The 20,540-nt window shown below is 43.9% G+C and overlaps 2 protein-coding genes across 2 annotated transcripts in view; one reads left to right on the forward strand and one right to left on the reverse strand.

Moving 5' to 3' along the window:
- On the reverse strand, nucleotides 1-9,436 carry arr3a (arrestin 3a, retinal (X-arrestin)). The gene is made up of 14 exons (XM_061085296.1): nucleotides 9,348-9,436; nucleotides 3,424-3,454; nucleotides 3,223-3,283; nucleotides 3,063-3,107; nucleotides 2,741-2,931; nucleotides 2,223-2,282; nucleotides 2,035-2,111; nucleotides 1,755-1,890; nucleotides 1,058-1,142; nucleotides 892-964; nucleotides 647-784; nucleotides 283-366; nucleotides 172-195; nucleotides 1-73 (listed from the first exon to the last, which is right to left on the reverse strand). Exons 1-14 carry the CDS (start codon nucleotides 9,434-9,436, stop codon nucleotides 1-3), a joined length of 1,167 nt encoding a protein of 388 aa, XP_060941279.1.
- The window catches only part of LOC133019142 (proto-oncogene DBL), a 20,925-nt gene continuing 9,819 nt past the window's right edge, over nucleotides 9,435-20,540 (forward strand). Inside the window, exons 1-13 of the mRNA XM_061085513.1 lie at nucleotides 9,435-9,485; nucleotides 12,148-12,282; nucleotides 12,878-12,994; nucleotides 13,343-13,492; nucleotides 13,582-13,706; nucleotides 13,874-13,988; nucleotides 14,098-14,217; nucleotides 14,532-14,723; nucleotides 15,127-15,318; nucleotides 15,395-15,575; nucleotides 15,832-15,920; nucleotides 16,261-16,361; nucleotides 16,475-16,541. Coding sequence (XP_060941496.1) covers nucleotides 9,435-9,485; nucleotides 12,148-12,282; nucleotides 12,878-12,994; nucleotides 13,343-13,492; nucleotides 13,582-13,706; nucleotides 13,874-13,988; nucleotides 14,098-14,217; nucleotides 14,532-14,723; nucleotides 15,127-15,318; nucleotides 15,395-15,575; nucleotides 15,832-15,920; nucleotides 16,261-16,361; nucleotides 16,475-16,541 — 1,635 coding nt within the window. The remainder of the gene's footprint in view (nucleotides 9,486-12,147; nucleotides 12,283-12,877; nucleotides 12,995-13,342; nucleotides 13,493-13,581; nucleotides 13,707-13,873; nucleotides 13,989-14,097; nucleotides 14,218-14,531; nucleotides 14,724-15,126; nucleotides 15,319-15,394; nucleotides 15,576-15,831; nucleotides 15,921-16,260; nucleotides 16,362-16,474; nucleotides 16,542-20,540) is intronic.

Genomic DNA, 20,540 nt, shown 5'->3' on the forward strand with positions numbered 1-20,540 from the left:
CTAGTTATTTATATTAGAAATACCTTCAGGCATAGGGTGCATGAGCAGCAGTGGCAGCTCTGCTGTGACATCACTGCGGGAGAAACAAATCAGCCAATCAGAATCACTGAGTTCCTTGGTAAAAATCAGTGTCAAATGGCTGTGACATAATTGTTGCTGGAGAGTACCCACCTGGAAGTGAGGCCACCCAGCAGGCTACATGGAGACAAGAGGGACAAAAGTTTATTTAGGCTAATTTCACATCATTGAATCAATGATTGAGTTTTCATGTGTTAAACTTACCCTCCTCCAGCCACCATGAGGTTAACTTTGATCTTGTAGGAAACCAGGATTCCCATCACCTCTTTTTCGACAATCTTTGTCAGCCTGTGGTAAAGACCAATTAAAAGGATTTGAGGGATTACAAGGTTTAATATAGCTGCGAGTACCAGAGACGACGAAACATCACGGACACTGATCAACATGCTTTAAAAAAAGATTCTAAATCTAAAACTGGAAAAGTGGGTTCGCGTGTGTACAGTTGTTTTGTCACAGAGGAGATAATTGCTTTGGTCAACAACCATGAATTCCTACACTGCCCAGCATTAACTGAGCGAGTTACACATAAATCCTGCTCCTGTCGTCCCTGCTGTGTTTGTGCACCTACACGGTGGAGGAGGCCAAGTTAGTGTCCTCGTCCTTCAGTCGTCCGTCCAGCGCCAGACCTCGTTTCTCCTTGTTCTCATTCAGCAAGGGGGTGATGGTCAGCGTGTTCTCGTAGGTGCTGCTGGGCTCCACCGTCTCTCTGAAGAAAGCAAACCCACACATGAACACTTCTCCTCTCAGTGCCCCTGTGACACGGGCTGTTTGATGCATGCTGGGAATTCAGTACTTTCAATTCTGTCCACGCACCCGAACTCTTTGGTGAGAACAGCCTTGGTGTATTTGTCTGCTGAGTAGAGGACGATGTCTGTGGTTTGGTCCACTGGACGAAGACAGGAGGACAGAGTTAGACAAAATATTAGTAGTTTAGTTTCTCTTGGTATCAGACATGTTATTTCTACAAACAGATACCCACCAACAATTTTGATATTCTTGACCGTTTTGTTGCTTTCGTTGTTGACTTTGATTTTGATTGGGATCGCTTCACCGTGGAAGTAGAGCTGTGGTCAACACAAGACAACAACACGTTAATAATGGAGAATGGCGTTAGGGTTAGCATAACCTGCTCCCTGTCTGATCTAGGGGCTGCACAGCCAAGCTACATGTATGTGTGTCTGTATGTGTGTGTGTACAAAACAATTCAACAATTCCTGGATGGATTTTCATCAAACTTGGTGGGAATATTACTTGAGAGGGAATCTCAAGATGATTAACTTTTTGGAGCTTATCAGTCAAAGGTCAAAGGGTATCTAAGCAAATGACAGGGCTATGTTGACAATCAAAATCTTTTACAAAATAAAAAAAGTTGTGCAAAGTATTTATTGCCCGATTGTTGTTGTTACTACTTATTTCTGTTATTATTATTCTGCATAAACGAGACGTGTGTGTCTGAGCTCTTTGCTGTCAGCATCTGGTTTAAGTTTTTGCAAATAAAATTGTCAATTGTTGAAAAACATTCTCTCCTCCTTTGGTTTTGTCAATGATCTTGTCAGCAATTAGTTGACATTGACTTGGCGTTCTTCACATAGCTGTTGACTTCAAAAAATACAAAGGTGTGCAACCCCTATTTAGAAGTGTTCAGCATTTTTAAACGAGAAGTTTTGCTACTGTACATCTTTCTCCATGGAAATCTCTAGATGAACAGGCTTGTCGGACATCATGAAGCTTTTGCAGATATCGGCTTTGGGCCCGTCGCCCACCTGAGAGGGAGCAAACTGGACTTTACGAATGATGAGGCGAGCAGTGTCCCTGTCAGAAAAAGTGTGACACAGAGCGGAAGAAGAGAGGAGAGAGTAGAGAATAGGTTACTTTTTCTGAGTAATAACACTGACGTTGTTGAATCAGATGAATGAACACAAAGACATAGTGAAAATGAAACAACAGCTTACTCACTTCTTTTCGATCTTCTCGTCAGGGTCGGTCCTGTCCCTGGCCAGGTAAGTTTTCACCTCAAAGTCGACACCACAAGCCTGGAGAGCAAAACTTATCAGTTAATAAACCTGCCTATGCACTAACATTATGGGATGCTAATTATTTTATCGCAAAGGGGAATGGTGATCAAAAATCTCAGAGAAATATACCTTCCCCTTGTCATCAGGGCCGGGCTGCAGAGAGACTGAGCACGGCAGGTTGTTGGGAATCTGGAGAGAAGGATGAACATTTATTACTCAACATGAGAGTTATTTTATTTGATTACTTACAAAATAAAGCATATTTTTAGAGATTCAATTCAACTAGGTGAATGAGATACAAGATACACAAGATCAGATTTGAATCTCAACCTTTTCTGCCCAAATACAACATTTTTAAGCTCTAAAATTATCAAGCTATCGTGTACATTTTTTAGGATTATGTAGAATATAATATAATAATATAAAAATATAAGAATATAGGAATATAATTAAATCAATTAATTATTAATTAAGAATATACCTTTATTAAAACAAGTGGTTCAAGAAATATGCCATGGTGGCCTAGTCACAACCTCAAGTTTGAATTATTATTTTTGATGTAAAAAGCTCTTTAACGATTGATAGTGTTGTGACCATGAAACGAGGTGATCGAACCAGCTGTGGACTCTTTGGAACCTGAGACCTACCTCAAACGAGAAGGGCACCGCGTCTTCCCCGGCCTTCTTCAGCAGCGTCTCGTGCATGGCGCTCAGAGTGGGCTTGTGGTTCTCCGGGAAGATCTGGACGTGCTGGATCCAGATGTCTTTCCTGAAGCACAGGCCCATCACATCCAGATCGTCACTGCCATAACGGAAGGCACACGCCAGCTGCACATACACTGCCAACACATGTTTTTAGATTTAATCACTTATTTGTTTATCCTGCATCGCCAATCGAATTGACTCTGTAAGATATTTGTATTTTTTTTTAAGGCGTTAAAAGTGAAATCGTTAAAAAAGCTGATGTTACCTTTTCTGCCTTTAAAATCTGCTGGGTTCAGCTTCACAGCACCATCTGTTTGGGTAGTAATATTACAGATGAAGTGATATGTATCACTCTCAAGCTGCACATACGCACACACACACACACACCCACACACACGCACACACACATTGTAGAAGGAACGTACCAATTATGTCCACTTTGCTAAAATGGTCCACATAGTCTCTCTTCCCCAGGTAGAGGGTCAGCTGTGAGAAAGAAGGAAGGAAAACCGGCTTAGTAAGTCTGAACCCTGACGATGTTTTCACTCATTTTTCAGTGATGGCAAATCAAAGACAGAATTAAAACAAGGGAATAATTCAGTACAAATAAGGAAATGTATACTTACTCCTCCGTTTCCACTCGTCTTCTTGAAAACTCTGCAAGGAAAGAAACACGATAAAAGTATGTGTGTTTAATCTGTCAATACCTAGGATTACACATTTTCTCTCATATGTTTTCACCCCTGTCCATGTGTTTCCTTTCAGCAATATTACACAAAAACTACCAAACTCAGTGGAAGGATGGGACACGGGCCAAGAAAGAACCTGTTAGATTAAGGCACAGATCCGGACGAATTGGCCAATCCAGGAATTATTTTATAATTTTGTCCAACACTGTGAAATATTCACTTATATCCCACAGAAGGATTCACAGATTTTAAAAGGGAAAAAAATCTGACATATTTATACGACTGATATATATGACTGTGTTCAATTTGGTGCAGCTTGATTGACTCAAAGAGGAGATGAGACTTGAAAAGATTAAAATATAAACACACAGTTTCTCTCCACTGGCTTTACTCTGCTAGTTGATGATGATGATGATGACTATTTCTATACTTTAGCTATCAGGAGTGATCGCTGTAATATTTATGAATAAGACGTTGAATTTAGTTGCACAACTTCTTGTTTAACTAAAGCAAAGGCAGTAGATGGCCTGTGACTGAATCACTGACTGGATTAACCAGATGAAATAATGATTTGTTCTCCTGAAGGTAAAGAAGGTTGGAGAGCAACAGAAGGGCCTCTAATCCCTTATTCCCTTTTATCCAGTTAGGAAAACCTAAGTGTGGAGCAGCTTTAGCTCATCATGCCCGGATTGAGAGGCTGGTCCCAGGTGACACAGCCACAAATGGAGTAACAGGGTTCCTTAATTGCTGATTACCAGTGTGATCCCAAATAGCTCATTACCTGTTCTACTGTCTGAGACCACATTTATCGGGGCAAATTGGTTGACTAAGCCTTTACAAAACCTTAAATAAACACTTTATAACTGCTTGTCTCTTTTAGTGGAGTTGGCTGACCCCGAAATCGAAATCTGTGACACTCAACTACAATGACAAAGGCGGCACAATAACAAGAAAAACTGGCCTACATCTCAACTTTTCTCAAACTTTTTCAACACTTACTTCGCCATATCTGGAGGATCTCTGGAAGTGTTTTTCTGTGGGAAGAGAAAAACAGGTGATGAACTTTCAGTCACTTGCAGCATCGATCAAACGTTGTGATTAAGTCATTGATCCCTCACTAGCTGTCAGCTCTCTGGCAGCCGGAGCGATGCTTTGTTAAGGAGGGTATGGTAGGTTAATCCGTTGGGATAAGATTACAACATCAGTGTAAAGGCTCTTGAGCCAAAGCCGTTATCCGTTACCCTGTGTTTGCTACCTGCCCCCCCACCTTTCAACAGACCGGGCCTCACGCCGAACTCTTGGGCCAGATTTACATGGCACTCATGATTATGTCACAGAGTGTTTTCCTCAATGCTGCCAAAGCTGGTGCCTGAGTGGACTATTCAAGGACAGTTAAATAGATAGGAGACATTAAGTCCTGACAGCAGCCCCACAATGCAGTAACTGTGTAATGTGGATTATACCAGGAAGGTTTAAAGGGCTGCGAGCGTTTGATTCTCGGTTGTTCATTACAGATTTGAAAATTAGCTGATGTGCCATCAATCGTGTTAATGTGCTTCTTTATTTACAACTTCTACTGTCCAATCGATCATGTATGTGTGAATTTGCACAATATTTACCCGGAGAACCTAATAAATCAATTAAAAACCTTTTTTTATTTGATTTCCACACACTAACAGTCTTCAGCCTCAACTTGAAGCGTAACACACCCAGGTTCAACACTGAGCAGACATTAAAATGTACTTTATGTAATGGTAAATTGAAGTTTGGTAGATGTTTCAAACGTTGGGGGATCTGATTGCATGCTGAAAATTTGAGTCTGGACATTGACTCACTTGATGTAACACTGTAGAAAGTAGATGAAATATCCTGGAATTGGTGATTACCTAATGAAAGAGTCACAAAATGTTCTATATTCTAGAAAAAGATTAAGAGCGTAAATACAGAGATATATCCAGCATGTTTTTTTCCCCTGCATTATCCTGGTTTTAAACTTAAAAGACTTGCAGTATTTTGCACAGAGACTATTGTGGTGTATAACTGCATGTGGAGGAGAAATGTGGCTTGTTTGGAGAAGCAGGAACCTGCAGTTCAAACAGCAACGTGAGCTCATTTTGTAGCCACTGTTATCTTCCATGGCTTCAGAGTTTGGTTAAGTCAAAGAATACATCATGTCTTCTGTTGTTTTTAAATGTGACGGCATTCTAAACCGTGCAGTGGGCATTTGAATGTGAACTGCACTTGACAAATGTATAGGAGAAATAAAGCTAAATCGGAATCTGAATAATTAAAACCTACATCCTGTTTTAATATCATGGCTGGATATAAATTAACTAAATGAAAAATATCAAATGTTTACGTTTATATGTTTAGCAGCAACAATAATGGCTGTTGGAACTTTATAAACGTAATTTCGATTCTCTCCTTAAACCAGTGTATCTTCAAACAAACCACTAAAAGTGTTGGTTTGTGTATCTTACTGATCTATTCTCTGCCTGCACTTAGACTTCTGACTCCGGGTTTCACTTGATCAGAGCAGCAAAAACATTTAACTGTCAAACCGCCATGAATATTTAATGCAGCTTTAATCTACGGTCGAACATCGAAGGCCTATTAACTCTTGTTGCCTGGCTGGTATAATGATCAACCCATAATGTGCATCACATTTCTTTACCCTGCACATTTATCTGGAGCAGAAAGTGATTGTAAAAGCCTTTTGAAAGACTCTAAATAAATACAAAATATGTAATTAGGGTCACTGCCCACATACCCATTTGAGGTGAAGGTGTAAATAAACTCAGTGATTTCAGCTCAGTTATTCAAATCTATGAATGTGACCCATCATCATTTTTAATTTAATCTAATAAATATGATCCTATAGTTTTTCCTAATCTGCGTTATCTGATCAAAAAGTTAAATCATGCATTTCAGACGCCAAGTGAAAAGTTAGGCAGCATCTATCCATCTATCCATCTATCCATCCATCCATCCTTACCTCTCCTCAGTGGTCTGGGATCTTGGTGGTGTGCGTCAGGGTGTGTTGAGTGTGCTCTCCCCAACAGTTGATCTCCCCTTTTATACGTGCAGCCTCACTCTGTGCATCATTCGGATTTAACCCGGTTGTTACTGCCTCCTAATCTAGTTAAGGAATCAGCTGGTGTCCTTTTAGGACTACAAAGGGTTTAAAAATACGAGCCAGCTAAATCACAGAGACAGACTATACAACTGCACAGTGACACGAGGCCGCTGTTGTAGAAGGCTGATAATCCCCATCCGCATCTCCTCAAGCCAAACAATCCAAAGAAGTTACCTTTAGGTAACTAGTGTGAGTGGAAAATAAATCTTGGTCTTTGTATGTTAACATAATTTCTTCGAGAGTGATTGTTGTGATTTTGTTTGGACGTGCCTTGACAGAGGGGTTATTGTGTTGTTTAATATTAGCCTTTGGAATTGCTATTATTAGCCTGATCTATGTCAGCTCGAAAACAATCTCTTATTGTCACTTCCCTGACTCCGACTGGTGGGGAACACTGGTGCCCCGGTGTTAACACATCCTTGCCAAATTCTTTGCATCATTTTTGAAACAATAAATAGCCTCACTACAAACTATATTGAGGACTTATTAAGCCTCCGTATGTGCCGGGTGTTCAATAGGCTTTAGATAGAATAGAGCTCTGATGGTTATTTCCAGATCACGGCCGGGGGCTGAGGTTAACAGGGCCCAGACTGTGGAGCGGATAAGAGGAGACAGGCAACATCTTTATTTCCTCTTCTTAAAACATATTTGCTCAGAAAGCTTTTATTAATGTTTGACATATGTGTTTAGTTTTACTTTGTTTTACTTAATTGTATCCCCCTTCTATTTTATGATCGTTTTATTTCTCTTGTGTAAATAACTGCTCTTATAAATCAAATTTTTTATTAAGAACATTGTAACTTGTAACTTTTCAAAAAGTTATATATATAGTATGTTGTTGTTATTATATTATTATATTTATTATTGTTGTTGTTATTATTTATATTATTGATCATTCATCAATACATAAATCACATTTGTCCTGCCAGCAAATTAGATATTTCTTTGCTATTGTATAAATGATCCACAAAAGCCATTATTATTATTATTAATCTTATTATTGGATGATGGAGTGTAAGTCAACAGCTGCATCTTCTCAGCTCTTCGTGATGCAGTGATGGACGTTCTCAGCTTGTCTGATCTGGGCAGATTAAGGATTCCCCGTCTTCTTACGGTGCGGATGATGGGAGCACCGCCGGCACCGTCAAACTAATCTGACTTATCCAACTCTTTCTCAGTAGCATGCTGGAGATTAGGCAGAATGCCCTTGGACCTTTAAGATCTCTCTTGCAGAAAGTGGAATATTTTGCTATCAGAGGTGATGTTGGATACAGAGACTGGATCCTTATTTGGGCGGCAGTGATAAGGACCAGGTAAAAGTGGCTTAAAACTGTATTATTTAATACTCTACAGGAAGTGACAACTGAGGGAAACTCCATTTAATATTATTATTAATTTAATTTAATTTAATTCAACAGTTAACGTGATGTGACTAAAGGCCTCAGCTGGACTCATGGTCAGCAGATTGACCTCTTGGACACCGGGATGCTGCACATGGCAAAGATCACTGTGTTGTAATGACCTTAGCTGAGGTATTAGTTAACTCAAAACATAGAAGCTGAGCATGAAGCATTGTGTAACAACTGATTCCATAAGGGGAAGAAACGTCTAATCACGTCTATTTGTGTTCCGGGGAAGTTAAAATAAAACATTAAAAGTCAGTTCCTGTTCCATTGTAATCACTGTTTTGTCTACAGCACGGATTATATCCAATAAGTTGTCCGGCTTCTCTGGCTCTTGACCTTTTGTCAGCCAACCCAGGCACAACTCAATGATTCTCCATGAGGAAGATCTCCCTCACTAAACCGTGACCGAGTGAGAAAAGGTCATGTTTATTGTTGCATGAATAATATCAGACGGAGAGAGGAAAAGACTGCAACTACACTGGCCTGATCAAGCGTTATCCGAAAGTCTTAGTGGGGTGTTCATCTCAATCAAAAACATCTGACACAAATTTACAGAATCAAATCCAAATAACAATCTCAATATAAAACATGCACTAGTATTATTCATTTGATTTCACTGAAACTGATGTGAAGAAAGAAAACTCCGGCTGACAAAAACACTGAGAGATGTCCTGCTTATTAAGGTGAAGCCAATTCGAGTCAAATCAAATTTTCGGGGTTTTAGAGACACTTCGCTGACACCACAGGAGGATGGAGGCATGTATAACGAATTTATCCATAGTTATTTCAATTGTATTGCATTTGGCTGAAACAAAGTTTATCCCTGAAACTCCAAAAGTGACACTTCACCCACCCCTCCATCAGCATAGTGGTGAGTAGATAATGAGCGAATTTTCATTTGCCGGTGAACTCTCCCTTTAATCTGCCCACTTCTCAAGGTGAAGCATGAGTCGGCTCCATACAGTCTATGGTCGGCTCCTCAGCAGCTCCTGAGCTCCGAGCGCCATCTAGCGGATCCAGTAAACACTTCAGTCTATCTCTCACTTTAAATTGAAGCGTGGTGCAGTCTCAATCTTTAAAATGAATCAAGAAGAAGAGACAGAAACCCAAGTTCAGATCCAGAGAGCCCAGGAGGAGTCACATCAGACGGATCTTCACAGTTTTTAATTATTCTGTGGACAGATTGGATTTAAGAATGGATTCATAGTTTATTCTGGTGAGCGGAACCCCCCCACCACCCCATCATCCTGCTCCGGAGGAGCTCCGCTCGGCCCGCCCGGACACTGCAGTGGAGGGGGGGGGGGGGGGGGGGACGGGACCGTGCCACCGCTGCTCGCTCCCGACACGCAGCGTCCGCGTCCCGCCGCAGACTCCTGAGGAACCGGAGGGAGAACAGCCGAGGAGCCATGGCCGAGTCCAGCCCGCTGCGGGGGTTCCCTCGTCTCCGCCGGGCCGCGGTAAGACCCGCCGGGAGGAGGGGGGGTGGGAGAGGAGGTGGGAGGAGGGAGGCTCCAAACAGCGCAGCGAGGATACTGCAGCAGAGAGAGAGAGAGAGAGAGAGAGAGAGAGAGAGAGAGAGAGAGAGAGAGAGAGAGAGAGAGAGAGAGGAGAGAGAGAGAGGAGGAGAGTGCTCGTTCTGACAGTGCTGCGACACACACACACACATACAGACACACACAGACACACACACACACAGACACACACGCACACACTCACACGCACACACACACACACACACACACACACACACACACACACACACACACACACACACACACACACACACAAATACACAGACACACACACACACACACACACACAGGGCTCTGATCTGAGTGCTGCAGATATTTAACATGGCTGCAGGAGTCTGGTCCGGTTCAGATTCAGTGTTAAAAGTCTGGGAAGGGGACCAGGACGGGCCAATGACAAGTGTGTATGTGTGTGTGTGTGTGTGTGTGTGTGTTTGTGTGTGTGTGTGTGTGTGTGTGTGTGTGTGTGTGTGTGTGTGTGTGTGTGGACTGTAACTGCAGGTGCACAGCAGCGTTATTCTGTAGCAGCTCTGTCACTGGAGTCTGTAACTATGTGTTCAAATTGTTCAGTTCTATGTGACTGCTTTGGGAATCTGTGTCCAATACTCACACATCTCATGTGGATCTGACCTGAGCAGACTGCAAATCACCGAACTGCATCCATCATGGCTGCTGTATGAGTCAACGTAAAGGTGCATTGTCACAAATGTGTATCATGCACCTTAGTGTTGTGCTAATGGCTACTGTTGAAATGAAGGTGACTGGGGGAGAAAGTGTTCTTCAGAGCGACAGAGTCTGGAAGACAGTGTATTGTGATTGTACAGACGGCTGTGGGAGTTAGAAGACCATGTGTGCTGAGATACATGTAACCTTGTTTCTGCAGGTGAATATCAAGCCTCACAGCCATTATAGCTGCATGGGACCAGGTGGAAGCCACACTGCTTTAAATCAGTGCGCTTTCCCTCTCAGGTCTATCAGTTGGTGAAGTGGGAGAAGTGCGAGAGGAAGTTTAAAAATCGCCTTCGTGGTTAAAAGCCCCTCGAGCGATAAGATCTGTGCCAAACAACTTGTGAGAAAAATACAGTGTGGGCAGTTTTGGAAGAGAGGAGAGAGAGATGCATGGACAATGGGTCAGGCAGGTGATGAAAGAGTGAAGATTGGTGATCTGCTCAGTGTCGTCCACGCCTTGGTGCCTTCACGCTTTGTACATATAGACATCTGGGCTATAGACATGTCATCTCACATCTAAGAGGCTTGAGGTCGTCACTTGTCCAAAGTCATAATAATAACACAGTAATATTTGGCCCCATTGCTCCAATAGTGCACAGATTAGTATTTCTAACAAATGTGTGCTGCAGTTCTTAAGTTGAGGATGGCTCAGTGGTACAGTGCTGGGTTCAAAGAGTTTGTATGTTCTTCCTCAGTCTGAGTGGATTTTCTCCTGGTTGTCCGGCCCCCCCTCACAGTCCAAAGACATGCAGGTTATCTCAACTGAAGACTCTTCATTGCCCGTAGGTGTGGGTGTTTGTTTGTCGCTGTCCATAAGCCCTGTGATCATGGAAGTGGACCCTGCCTCTTTCCCAATGTCTCCTGGAGCTGGAGCCCCTCTGCAACTTAAAGGATAAACAGAATAGATATAGAAATCGATCTCTACCACAGCCAGAAACTTAGGTGCTGCAATAATAAATGAAAACAGAGCTACAAACACACATTTAGAATAATTCACTCATTGACCGACACTGACAAAGTAATGTCAGCTTTGTGTTCACTGAGGAAGAAGAATAGATTCTGTGGTACAAGCAAGCACACACGAGGCAGGACAGTTGATAATGAAGAGAGTCACAGAAGAGCTGAGTCAGTCAGTGGGGGGGGGGACCCAAACACTTCCCAGATTGACACAGAGAGATGCTGATGCTGTGTTGAGCTTTGCTAGAAGCCACGACTAACACCAGTCAGCTGTCAACATCACATCCGACAGACTCCTCTTATTTCCTCACTCTCTTCACTTGTAGTACAGAGATGTGTTTGTTGGGGGATGGATCCGCAGTGTGAGGTTGACTTCATTAATGTCATTTATATATATATACAGGAGTGGTGCAAGCATTAGCAAAGCACCGAAATAACTAGAAATCACTCATTTGTCATCAAAATGTTTGACAGGAGCTTATAGATTTTTTTTTTTTGGACATGTTTACATCAGTATGATAATATAATTTGTGTAGTTTAAGTTTTTAGCTTTTTTTCCCCGTGTCCCATCTGCTACCATGGAGGTTGCAGGGTTTATGACCTGTATTCCAGCCAGCCACCAGGGGGGGTTTGGAGATAGTTTGGCTTCACTATGGTGCTGTCGTCCATCTTTATATACAGTCTGCAGTGGTTTTGGTGTGAGATGCTGGTGCAAGTGCGACATCTAGTGGCTATGAATGTTATTGATTCAACCTCAAATGAACTCGAGAAGCAGTTAATACAATTGTCTAGTAAATGTCTGTAAAAAAACATGTCTAGAGGGGAGCTTGAAATACTACTCCTCCTCTGCTCCTTTGTCTTTAGAGCATCTAATAATATTACAACATCACACTTTCCATTTCAGACCTCATTTCCAGGCAACCTGCATTTGGTCTTGGTGCTCCACCCCAGCGGCTTGTTAAGCTCCGCCCCCAGTCCGTCCTCAAGCACTGACCTGGGCTTTCGCTTCAGCCAGGATGACTTCCTGTTAAAGATGCCGGTAAGACTTTTCTCTTCTCTTCTCTTCTCTTCTCTTCTCTTCTCTTCTCTTCTCTTCTCTTCTCTTCTCTTCTCTTCTCTTCTCTTCTCTTCTCTTCTCTTCTCTTCTCTTCTCTTCTCTTCTCTTCTCTTCTCTTCTCTTCTCTTCTCTTCTCTTCTCTCACAAAAGACTGTCCTTCAGGACTAATAAAGTCTTATCTTATCTTATCAGACCCAATTATAAGTCTGAGGTCTCATTTTATCGATTTACATTGAACAAAATACACAAGAAAAACGACATCCCTACAAAAATTACAAATCTTTGTAATTTTTGCAAGAAATAATTACTCACCATAGAACTACAGTTCAAGAATGTAAGAAATATTGTTTCAGTATTTATACACACGAGTGCAACAAATAAATGCAAGCAATAAAGCTATGACAGTTTATTTACAAATATAATTTTATTGCAAAGAGCCCTAATTGACACACACAACCTTCACATCAACACTTCTCTCTACATGACATAGAAATATAGTTATGTTAGTAATGTGTGAAGAGGCCGACTCCAGAGGTTAAAATTGGCTGTGTGATGCCTTGTTTCTCTCTGTTTCCAGGTGGTGATGCTACGTTCAGTCGGGGAACTTCTGCGCTACATCGATGAAAACCACCTGACCTCAGACTTTACTGCAAAAGTGGAATATTGTCAAAGTGACTGGATCGTCCTTCGCACGGTACAAACTTCTAATGCTGCTCTACTGTAGGTTAAAGCTGTGTTAGCACGAGGTGCCCACTCTGGACTAAAGAGGTGAAATGAAAGAATTCAACAAACAACTTAACAAGAGTCAGTGCTTCTGAATTACTAGAATCATCGAACTGCTGTGGAAGCAAAACATCTTCTAAAGAACTGTGATCAATGTTATGTCAGTGAGAGAATTCCGTCTTGATGTAAAGGGAGAGGATGGCTTCATGTACGCTGTGTGTGTGTGTGTGTGTGTGTGTGTGTGTGTGTGTGTGTGTGTGTGTGTGTGTGTGTATGTGTTGTGTGTGTGTGTGTGTGTTGTGTGTGTGTGTGCGTGCAGTCCATTGAGACCTTTGCGGTGACAGTGAAGGAGATTGCTCAGCTGCTGCAGGGCTTCGGATCGGAGCTGTCTGAGACCGAACTTCCGGATGAAGCGAACGCCATCGAGTTCCTGCTGCACTCACACACTCACCGATACAGACAGATGAAGGTTACTTCTCTCTCTCTTTTCCAGTTTTCTGCATTTGCTCTGGCTTCGTGCGGCGGCCTGTTTTGATTTCCCGTCTGTCGTTGATTCAGGATGATATCCGCAATGTGCTGAAAGAGGGACGCCTGCTGCTGTCCAACCTGGAAACTCTCAAGTCCTCCCAGAGAGACGCAGAGGAGGAGAGGGAAATACAGGGAGATATGAAGACTGTTCAGAGGTACAGTGGAGTAACGTGGACACTGCACAACATCACAACCAGAGCTCAGGTTATCGCTGGATATATTTTCAGTGTCAGTGAATACACGTGGTATTGAAAGAAAGGAATAAACAGTAGATGAGAGCATGTAGACAGTTTTCTTGTCACTTTGTGTGCGTTTGTTTTAGGCTCCTGGCTCAGCTCAGAGACATGGAGGAGGCGTTTGATGGCTTCTTTGAGAAACATCACCTGAAGCTGCAGCAGTACCTCCAGCTGCTGCAGTATGAAATCAGTTTCCAGCAGGTACGATGACTTGGGCCTGTGTCTGTCTTTGATGAATCACGTCTGTGTTTTCTCAGTGTTACGCTGCTGTGACGATAAACTGTGTGTGTGTGTGTGTCTGTGTGCGTAGATGGAGGAGGTGCTGGAGCGACTCTCTGCCCAGGAGAAGGGGATCCCGTCTGCGGGAACCACATTGGTTCAAACAGAACAACTACTGAAAGACCTGGAGACGCTGGACAAGCATACTCAGGCAGGTCTCACACACACACACACACACACACACACACACACACACACACACACACACACACACACACACACACACACACACACACACACACACACACACACACACAGGAGCCAAAATGGGTTGGGTGCACCATTTTCTTTGCTTGGAAATCTACCTTTTGTTTTAATAAGAGAAACAATAGTTTTTATAGATTTTAAAGTTGCAACATTTCATTTAATAATACACAAATGTTTAGTTTAGTTCATTTTTAGTTCAATTTGAAACCGAAACCTTGATGTTTGTGTGTCTGTGTTTGTGTGTGTGTGTGTTATCAGGAAGAGATGGCTCGTGCCCACGTGGTGATCCTGCACGGTCACCAGTTGGCTGCCAGTAGCCACTACGCCCTGGCGCTCATCGTCCAGCACTGCAACGAGCTGCGACATCACTGTGATGTCATCACCAGCGCCATGCGCACCAAGCGGGCCTCGCTCACCCGAGCGAGAGACCTGCTGCACCGGCTTGAGGACGTGAGAAATGCTCTGTGACGCACTTGCTCACAGATTTACATGTGAAATAAAAATCAAAGCATCATGAATTGTTTTGCATTCCCGTTTTCACTGGTGTTTTCTTCCGTGCGTCGTTGTTAATGCAGGTTCAGCATGAACCACAGGTACTGTAAGCTGTATGTTAGTGTCAAAATATTAGAGACAAAGTCAAAGTCTCACAAATGCGAAAGGCCACCACACTCTGTTCTGCATCTTGGATTTGTGCTTCTTAAAGAAAACTACCGATCCAAAACCGCCCAAAGACAATTTGCAAAGTTCATCCGGTGAATCTTTTCTTTCTTCTTAATTTTGTATTCCTTTAAGAAACATCTCAACGAGTCCTTCACGTGTCTTTTCTAGTGTTGTGTTGTTTGTTTCTGTGCAGGCGCTGCGTTGGTGTGATGAAGGAGCCTATCTGCTGGCGAGTCAGATGGTGGACAAGTTCCAAACTAAAGAGGGAGCCCAGGACGCACTGCAGTACCTGAGGTTTCACCAGGAGAGGGCGCCATCCGTTCTGACTAACAGCCAGGACACCCTGAGCCTGGAGTTTGAAGCCATACTGACTCCACAGCTGCAGGTGAACCACAGCTACTGACACCAACTACAGAAGAACCACAATTTCACCTCGACTTACACTTCTTACACCTCTCTAGTCCCAGATCTCCATGGTAACGGAGAAGCTGACCTCGATGCAGTCGATGATCAGAAACAGAGAGCAGTGTCTGAGGAGGCTGGCGGAAGTGCAGGTCAGACCCATCCAGCTGGTGGCCCCGAGGCCGGAGCCCGACCAGCCCTCGCAGCGCTGCAAGTCACCGCTTTTCTCCCCCAAACATGGTACCAGCCTCTTTTCCTCCTGAGTTCTCTCATGAAAACAATTCAGGAACAAGTTTCAGTCCAGTTTTGCTTGTTTTCAGAATTTTTCAATTGGTTTCTGCCGTTTTATGTTTCTTTAAAACTTGCAAAACTGTCTCATCCCATTTCTCCCATCATCTGGAGTGTAAGTCATACAAATTAGATGCCATCTCATGGACTTTTACACATGAGCCATCTTTTTCTGCTTTTTCTCTTTGCTCCGTCAAACTCTCTGCAGGCGTCGACTTAAACGTCCTGAACTCCAAGTTTTCCTTTGACCTTCTCCCTGGAAAGAGAGCTGCGAGGAGGAACAACAACCAGCGCAAGGTGCGTGTGAGATTTCTATTTGTGAGGGGAGGACATCTATTGGAGGATTTATTGTGTTGCTAAAAGTACCAAAATGTAAAAAAAAAGGGCTTTAAATACTGTAGCTGTTCTGCCAACCTGTGGGCTGTGGATTCAGCATCTGGGGAACATGAGTTTTAACTTTTATCACAATCATGATATTTCAGATATTTTTTGAATTGCCATCCCTAGAATCATGCAAGCTCAATAATGTAAATTGTTTTAAAATATCTACACTGTAAATGTAATGGGCTTTTGAAATGTGCCAAAAAACAACCTGTCCATGCTGAGAGGGTTGTGTGTGTCTTTTGTCTTTTGTCAGATCGAGGTGATGCACGATTACCAAGGCAACCGGAGCTGTTTGTATGGCTCGAACCCCGAGACGGATTCAGAAGTGGAGGACAATCCAGAGCAGGTGACGCGGTACGTCTCACCTGACTGTTAACCTGCAGCTGTATGTGTTGTGTGTCATGCTACAGTGCACGTTGTAGACTTTTTTTTTGCTCATTGTTTTTGTGAATTCTCACGGTCTCTAGCCACATTATGAAGGAGCTGATCGCTACAGAGAGGATCTATGTGGACGAGCTGCTCTCTGTACTTCTGGTGAGTGTGTTTGCGATTGTGTTACAATTGGTTTTGTAAGTTTACAGTGTAGAGCATCAGAGTTTGTAGGGAAAAAGTCACCCTGCTGGTGAGTTTATAGTAATAACAAAACAATAATGCTCCTAAAAAGCTAAAACTTCTCCTATACTACTACCACATACCTTGGTCACATTATGGAGACACCTATACGTCTTGATTGTCATATTGGAGTTTTCATAGTATTTTGTGACAAAGACATACGGCAGTTAATTGCTTGAAGACACAAATGACAGGAGTTAAAGCTTTAGCAAATTTAGATATGAAAAACTTGAAAGGGTTTAACAGTATCTAACATTAAACTATTAGCTGAGGTTAAAAAATTCTGGCAGGAACATCGGAAGTATGACGTAGTGGATGTAATATTGGTGTGAGTCATAATCAGACTATGCTCTGTAACATGTAAACTGGATTATTCCATTAGCAACTAATATTAAAACCATAATGGGAATAATTTCAGTTATTTTTTCATGACTTTTCTCCTCTCCTCTCCTCTCCTCTCTCTCTTTCCGTTTCCGGTGTGAGTGAGTGGTGGTGGTGGACGCGTGGGTGGCGCGGAGAATTTGAACTGGGTTTGCCTGTTTACTGGGATTTCCTTGGTTTTTGTTTCTCATTTCCTATCTGCATGATAAGGTAAGCCTTTTCTTTATTATCGTTTTCAAGTGGCAACGACAGACCGCGGGTTTGTTGGGGGTCTCTGGAGGAATGGCGTCCACGGAGACGCCACCTCCGTCACTCCGGCAGGGAGTCAGAATAGTCCCGCCGGGGGACAACGTTAAGGTGGAGGAAGTCCTGCTGGCTGTTGGAGAACAGGTGGGACATGATAATGTAGTTTATGCCTCCAGAATGAGCAAAGCGGTGGTGGTATTTCTCAAGGAGGAACCACAGGTGCACCAGCTGATTGCCAGTGGAGTGTTTATCAGGGACGGCTTCGTGCAGGTGAACCCGCTGTCGGTTCCCGCAACTCGGATCACGGTATCCGGAGTTCCGCCTTTTATTTCAAATGAGATCTTAAGATCCGAGCTCAGCAGATTCGGTAAATTTTCTAGCGGGTTCAGAACGTTAAATCTCGGTTGCAAGGATCCCAAATTGAGACATGTACAGTCCCTGAGACGGCAGGCGTTTATGTTCCTGTCATCCACCACGAACTCTCTGGAGGTCTCCTTCAGAGTGAAGCACGGGGACGGGTTCTACATGGTGTACGCCAGCTCCGGGAGCTTTAAGTGCTTTGATTGCGGGGATGTGGGGCACAAGCGCTCCTCCTGTCCGCACCATCAGCGGGCCGGTGAAGCGGCAGGTGGCAGTGGCAGCGGCCCGGAGGCGGCTGCCGCTGCCACTGCTGAGGAGGCGGCGGATGCGGCGGCTGTCGCTGCCGTTGCCGCTGCCAAAGGGGCGGAGGATGCGGCGGCTGCCGCTGCCGCTGCCACTGCCGAGGGGGCGGCAGGTGCGCATAGCACCGAAGCAGCGGCTGCACCTGGCGGCTCGGGGGCCGCGGCGGCACCGAGCACCGAACCGGAAACTGAGCCGAGCGGCTCGGGGACCGGGGCGGCGGCCGGCGCTGAACCGGAAACAGCGCCCGGCGCCGCAGCGGAGGACGCTCCTCGCGCTGGAGTGTCAAAGCCCACTCGCGGCAGAGCCTTAAGTGGCGGTGATGCAGTGAGTGGGGGGGGCGGTTCACAGCCTGAAGCAGAGAAGTCAGAGGGGCAGAGTCTGTCCAAGAAATTGCGTGTGTCTGAGGACCTAGAGAAATCCTCCCAGTCTGCAGCTGCAGAAATGCCACATGTTGAGGAGGCAGGTCCCTCAGGTGCCACAGATCACTGTGTGAACAACGATGAGGGACAGAGTCTGCCAGCCAGTCAGGCCCCAGGTGAAGAGATGGAGGAGGAGTCAGACCTAGAGAGTGTAGCATCTTTTGGGACCCCAGCTAGAGATATCTCCCTCTACACTTTGGAAGAAATAAACAACTTTCTTGACGTAACCTATGCGAGAGTAGCCAAAGTGGAAGAGTATTTTGATGATACAGAAAAATTTATTAGATCGGTGGCGTTTCTGAAAAGACAGTATGGGTTGGATCAGCTCGACGAGAAGAAACGTTTCCGTCTGAAAAAACACATGACAACCCTGAGGAAACAGGTTAAAGGAAAAACAACGAGACAGACGAGGAGCACTGTAAAATAATCATGCATCACTTGGTGTTTTCTTCTTCACTGATTTCTGTATTTTTCCTGATTATTTTCTTTTCTGACTTTTCTATGAGGAAATTAAAAATAGGGTCACTTAACATTAACGGGGGAAGAGAAAGTAAAAAAAGAGCTGTTATAGCAGAGATCTCGGCTCAAAAACACATTGATGTGTTATTTTTGCAGGAAACACACACAACATCGAGTGATGAAGTAGACTGGGGTTTATGGTGGAGGGGTCCTCATGCCTTAAGCCATGGCTCCAACTTCATTGCAGGAGTAGCTGTAATGTTCACCAAAACAATAAATGCAACCATCTTATCCGTTACAGAATTAGTGAAGGGGCGGTTGTTATTAGTAAAAGCAGAAATAGAAAATACAGTGTTGGTTTTTGTGAATGTCTATGCCCCTAATCAAGGTGCAGAGAGAGTACGCTTTTTTAAGTTACTAGAAAACGAACTTAAAAACTATCAGCAGGATCAGCTAATTGTCGGAGGTGATTTCAATTGTACTCTAGATTTTACTAAGGACCGGACCAGTGAAGAACCTCACCCCCAGTCAGCGCAGACCCTTAACAGTCTTATTAAACAGCAAGATCTGGTTGACACCTGGAGGTTAAAGCATCCAACAGCCAGACAATATACATGGATGAGGGTCAGAGAAAACAGGGTGACGGCAGCCAGACTAGACATGTTGCTTATATCCCAAAACCTTCGAGCCAGACTAAGTGACAGCATCATTAGCCCGGTTGGTTTCTCAGACCATCATCTGGTTAGCATAGAGTTAGTAATTTCACCAGGGGAGAGGGTTAAATCTTACTGGTGTTTTAACAACAAACTGCTGCAAGACACTGCGTTCTGTAAAGCTTTTGAGCTGTTTTGGCGCCAGTGGAAAAATAAAAAAACAGATTACAGTTCTTTAAAGCTCTGGTGGGAGATAGGCAAGGCACAAATTCGTGTGTTTTGCCAACAGTACACCTCATACTCCACTGCCACAGCTAAAGCAGTCATTCAAGAACTGGAGGCTAGCATTATAAACATAGAGGAGGGCTTAGTTGCAGATTCCACCACAGGTCAAACACTACTGAAGGAAAAAAAGTTGAAATTGAGCTCATACCTGCAGGAGAGGGTTAAGGGAGCTCTCGTGAGGTCCCGGCTGCTTCATCTAACAGACATGGATGCACCAACTGCTTTCTTTTTCGATCTTGAAAGATCAGTTGCACAAAGAAGACAGCTCACCTGCATTAGACTCCCAGGGGGCGGAATAACCACCTGTCCAGGCGAGATGAGGAGCCAGGCGTCAGCTTTTTACACCGACCTGTTTGGTGAGGAAAGTTGCTGCATGGAGTCCCGTGAGGAGCTGCTGCAGGGACTACCCCAGCTTAGCCAAGAGGAGAAAACTGCCCTCGACTCTGAGCTAACTCTGCAGGAGCTGACAGAAGCGGTGAACCAGATGGCATCAGGACGAGCGCCAGGGATTGATGGTCTCTCCAATGATCTGCTAAGGAGATTCTGGAGCATCATTGGTCCGGACCTACATGGCGTCCTTTTGGAATGTTTGAGAACAGGTTCACTTCCTGTCTCTTGTCAGCGAGCAGTAATCTCCCTGCTGCCAAAGAAAGGAGATTTGGCCTTACTTAAAAACTGGAGGCCCGTTGCTCTCCTGTGCACAGACTACAAGGTACTTTCAAAAGCCTTAGCCAACAGACTAAAAAACATTTTGGAGATGATTGTCCACAGAGACCAAACGTACTGTATACCAGATCGGACAATCATGGACAATA

The sequence above is a fragment of the Limanda limanda genome, chromosome 14 (genome assembly GCF_963576545.1).
Source record: "Limanda limanda chromosome 14, fLimLim1.1, whole genome shotgun sequence".
NCBI classification, from domain to species: domain Eukaryota; kingdom Metazoa; phylum Chordata; class Actinopteri; order Pleuronectiformes; family Pleuronectidae; genus Limanda; species Limanda limanda.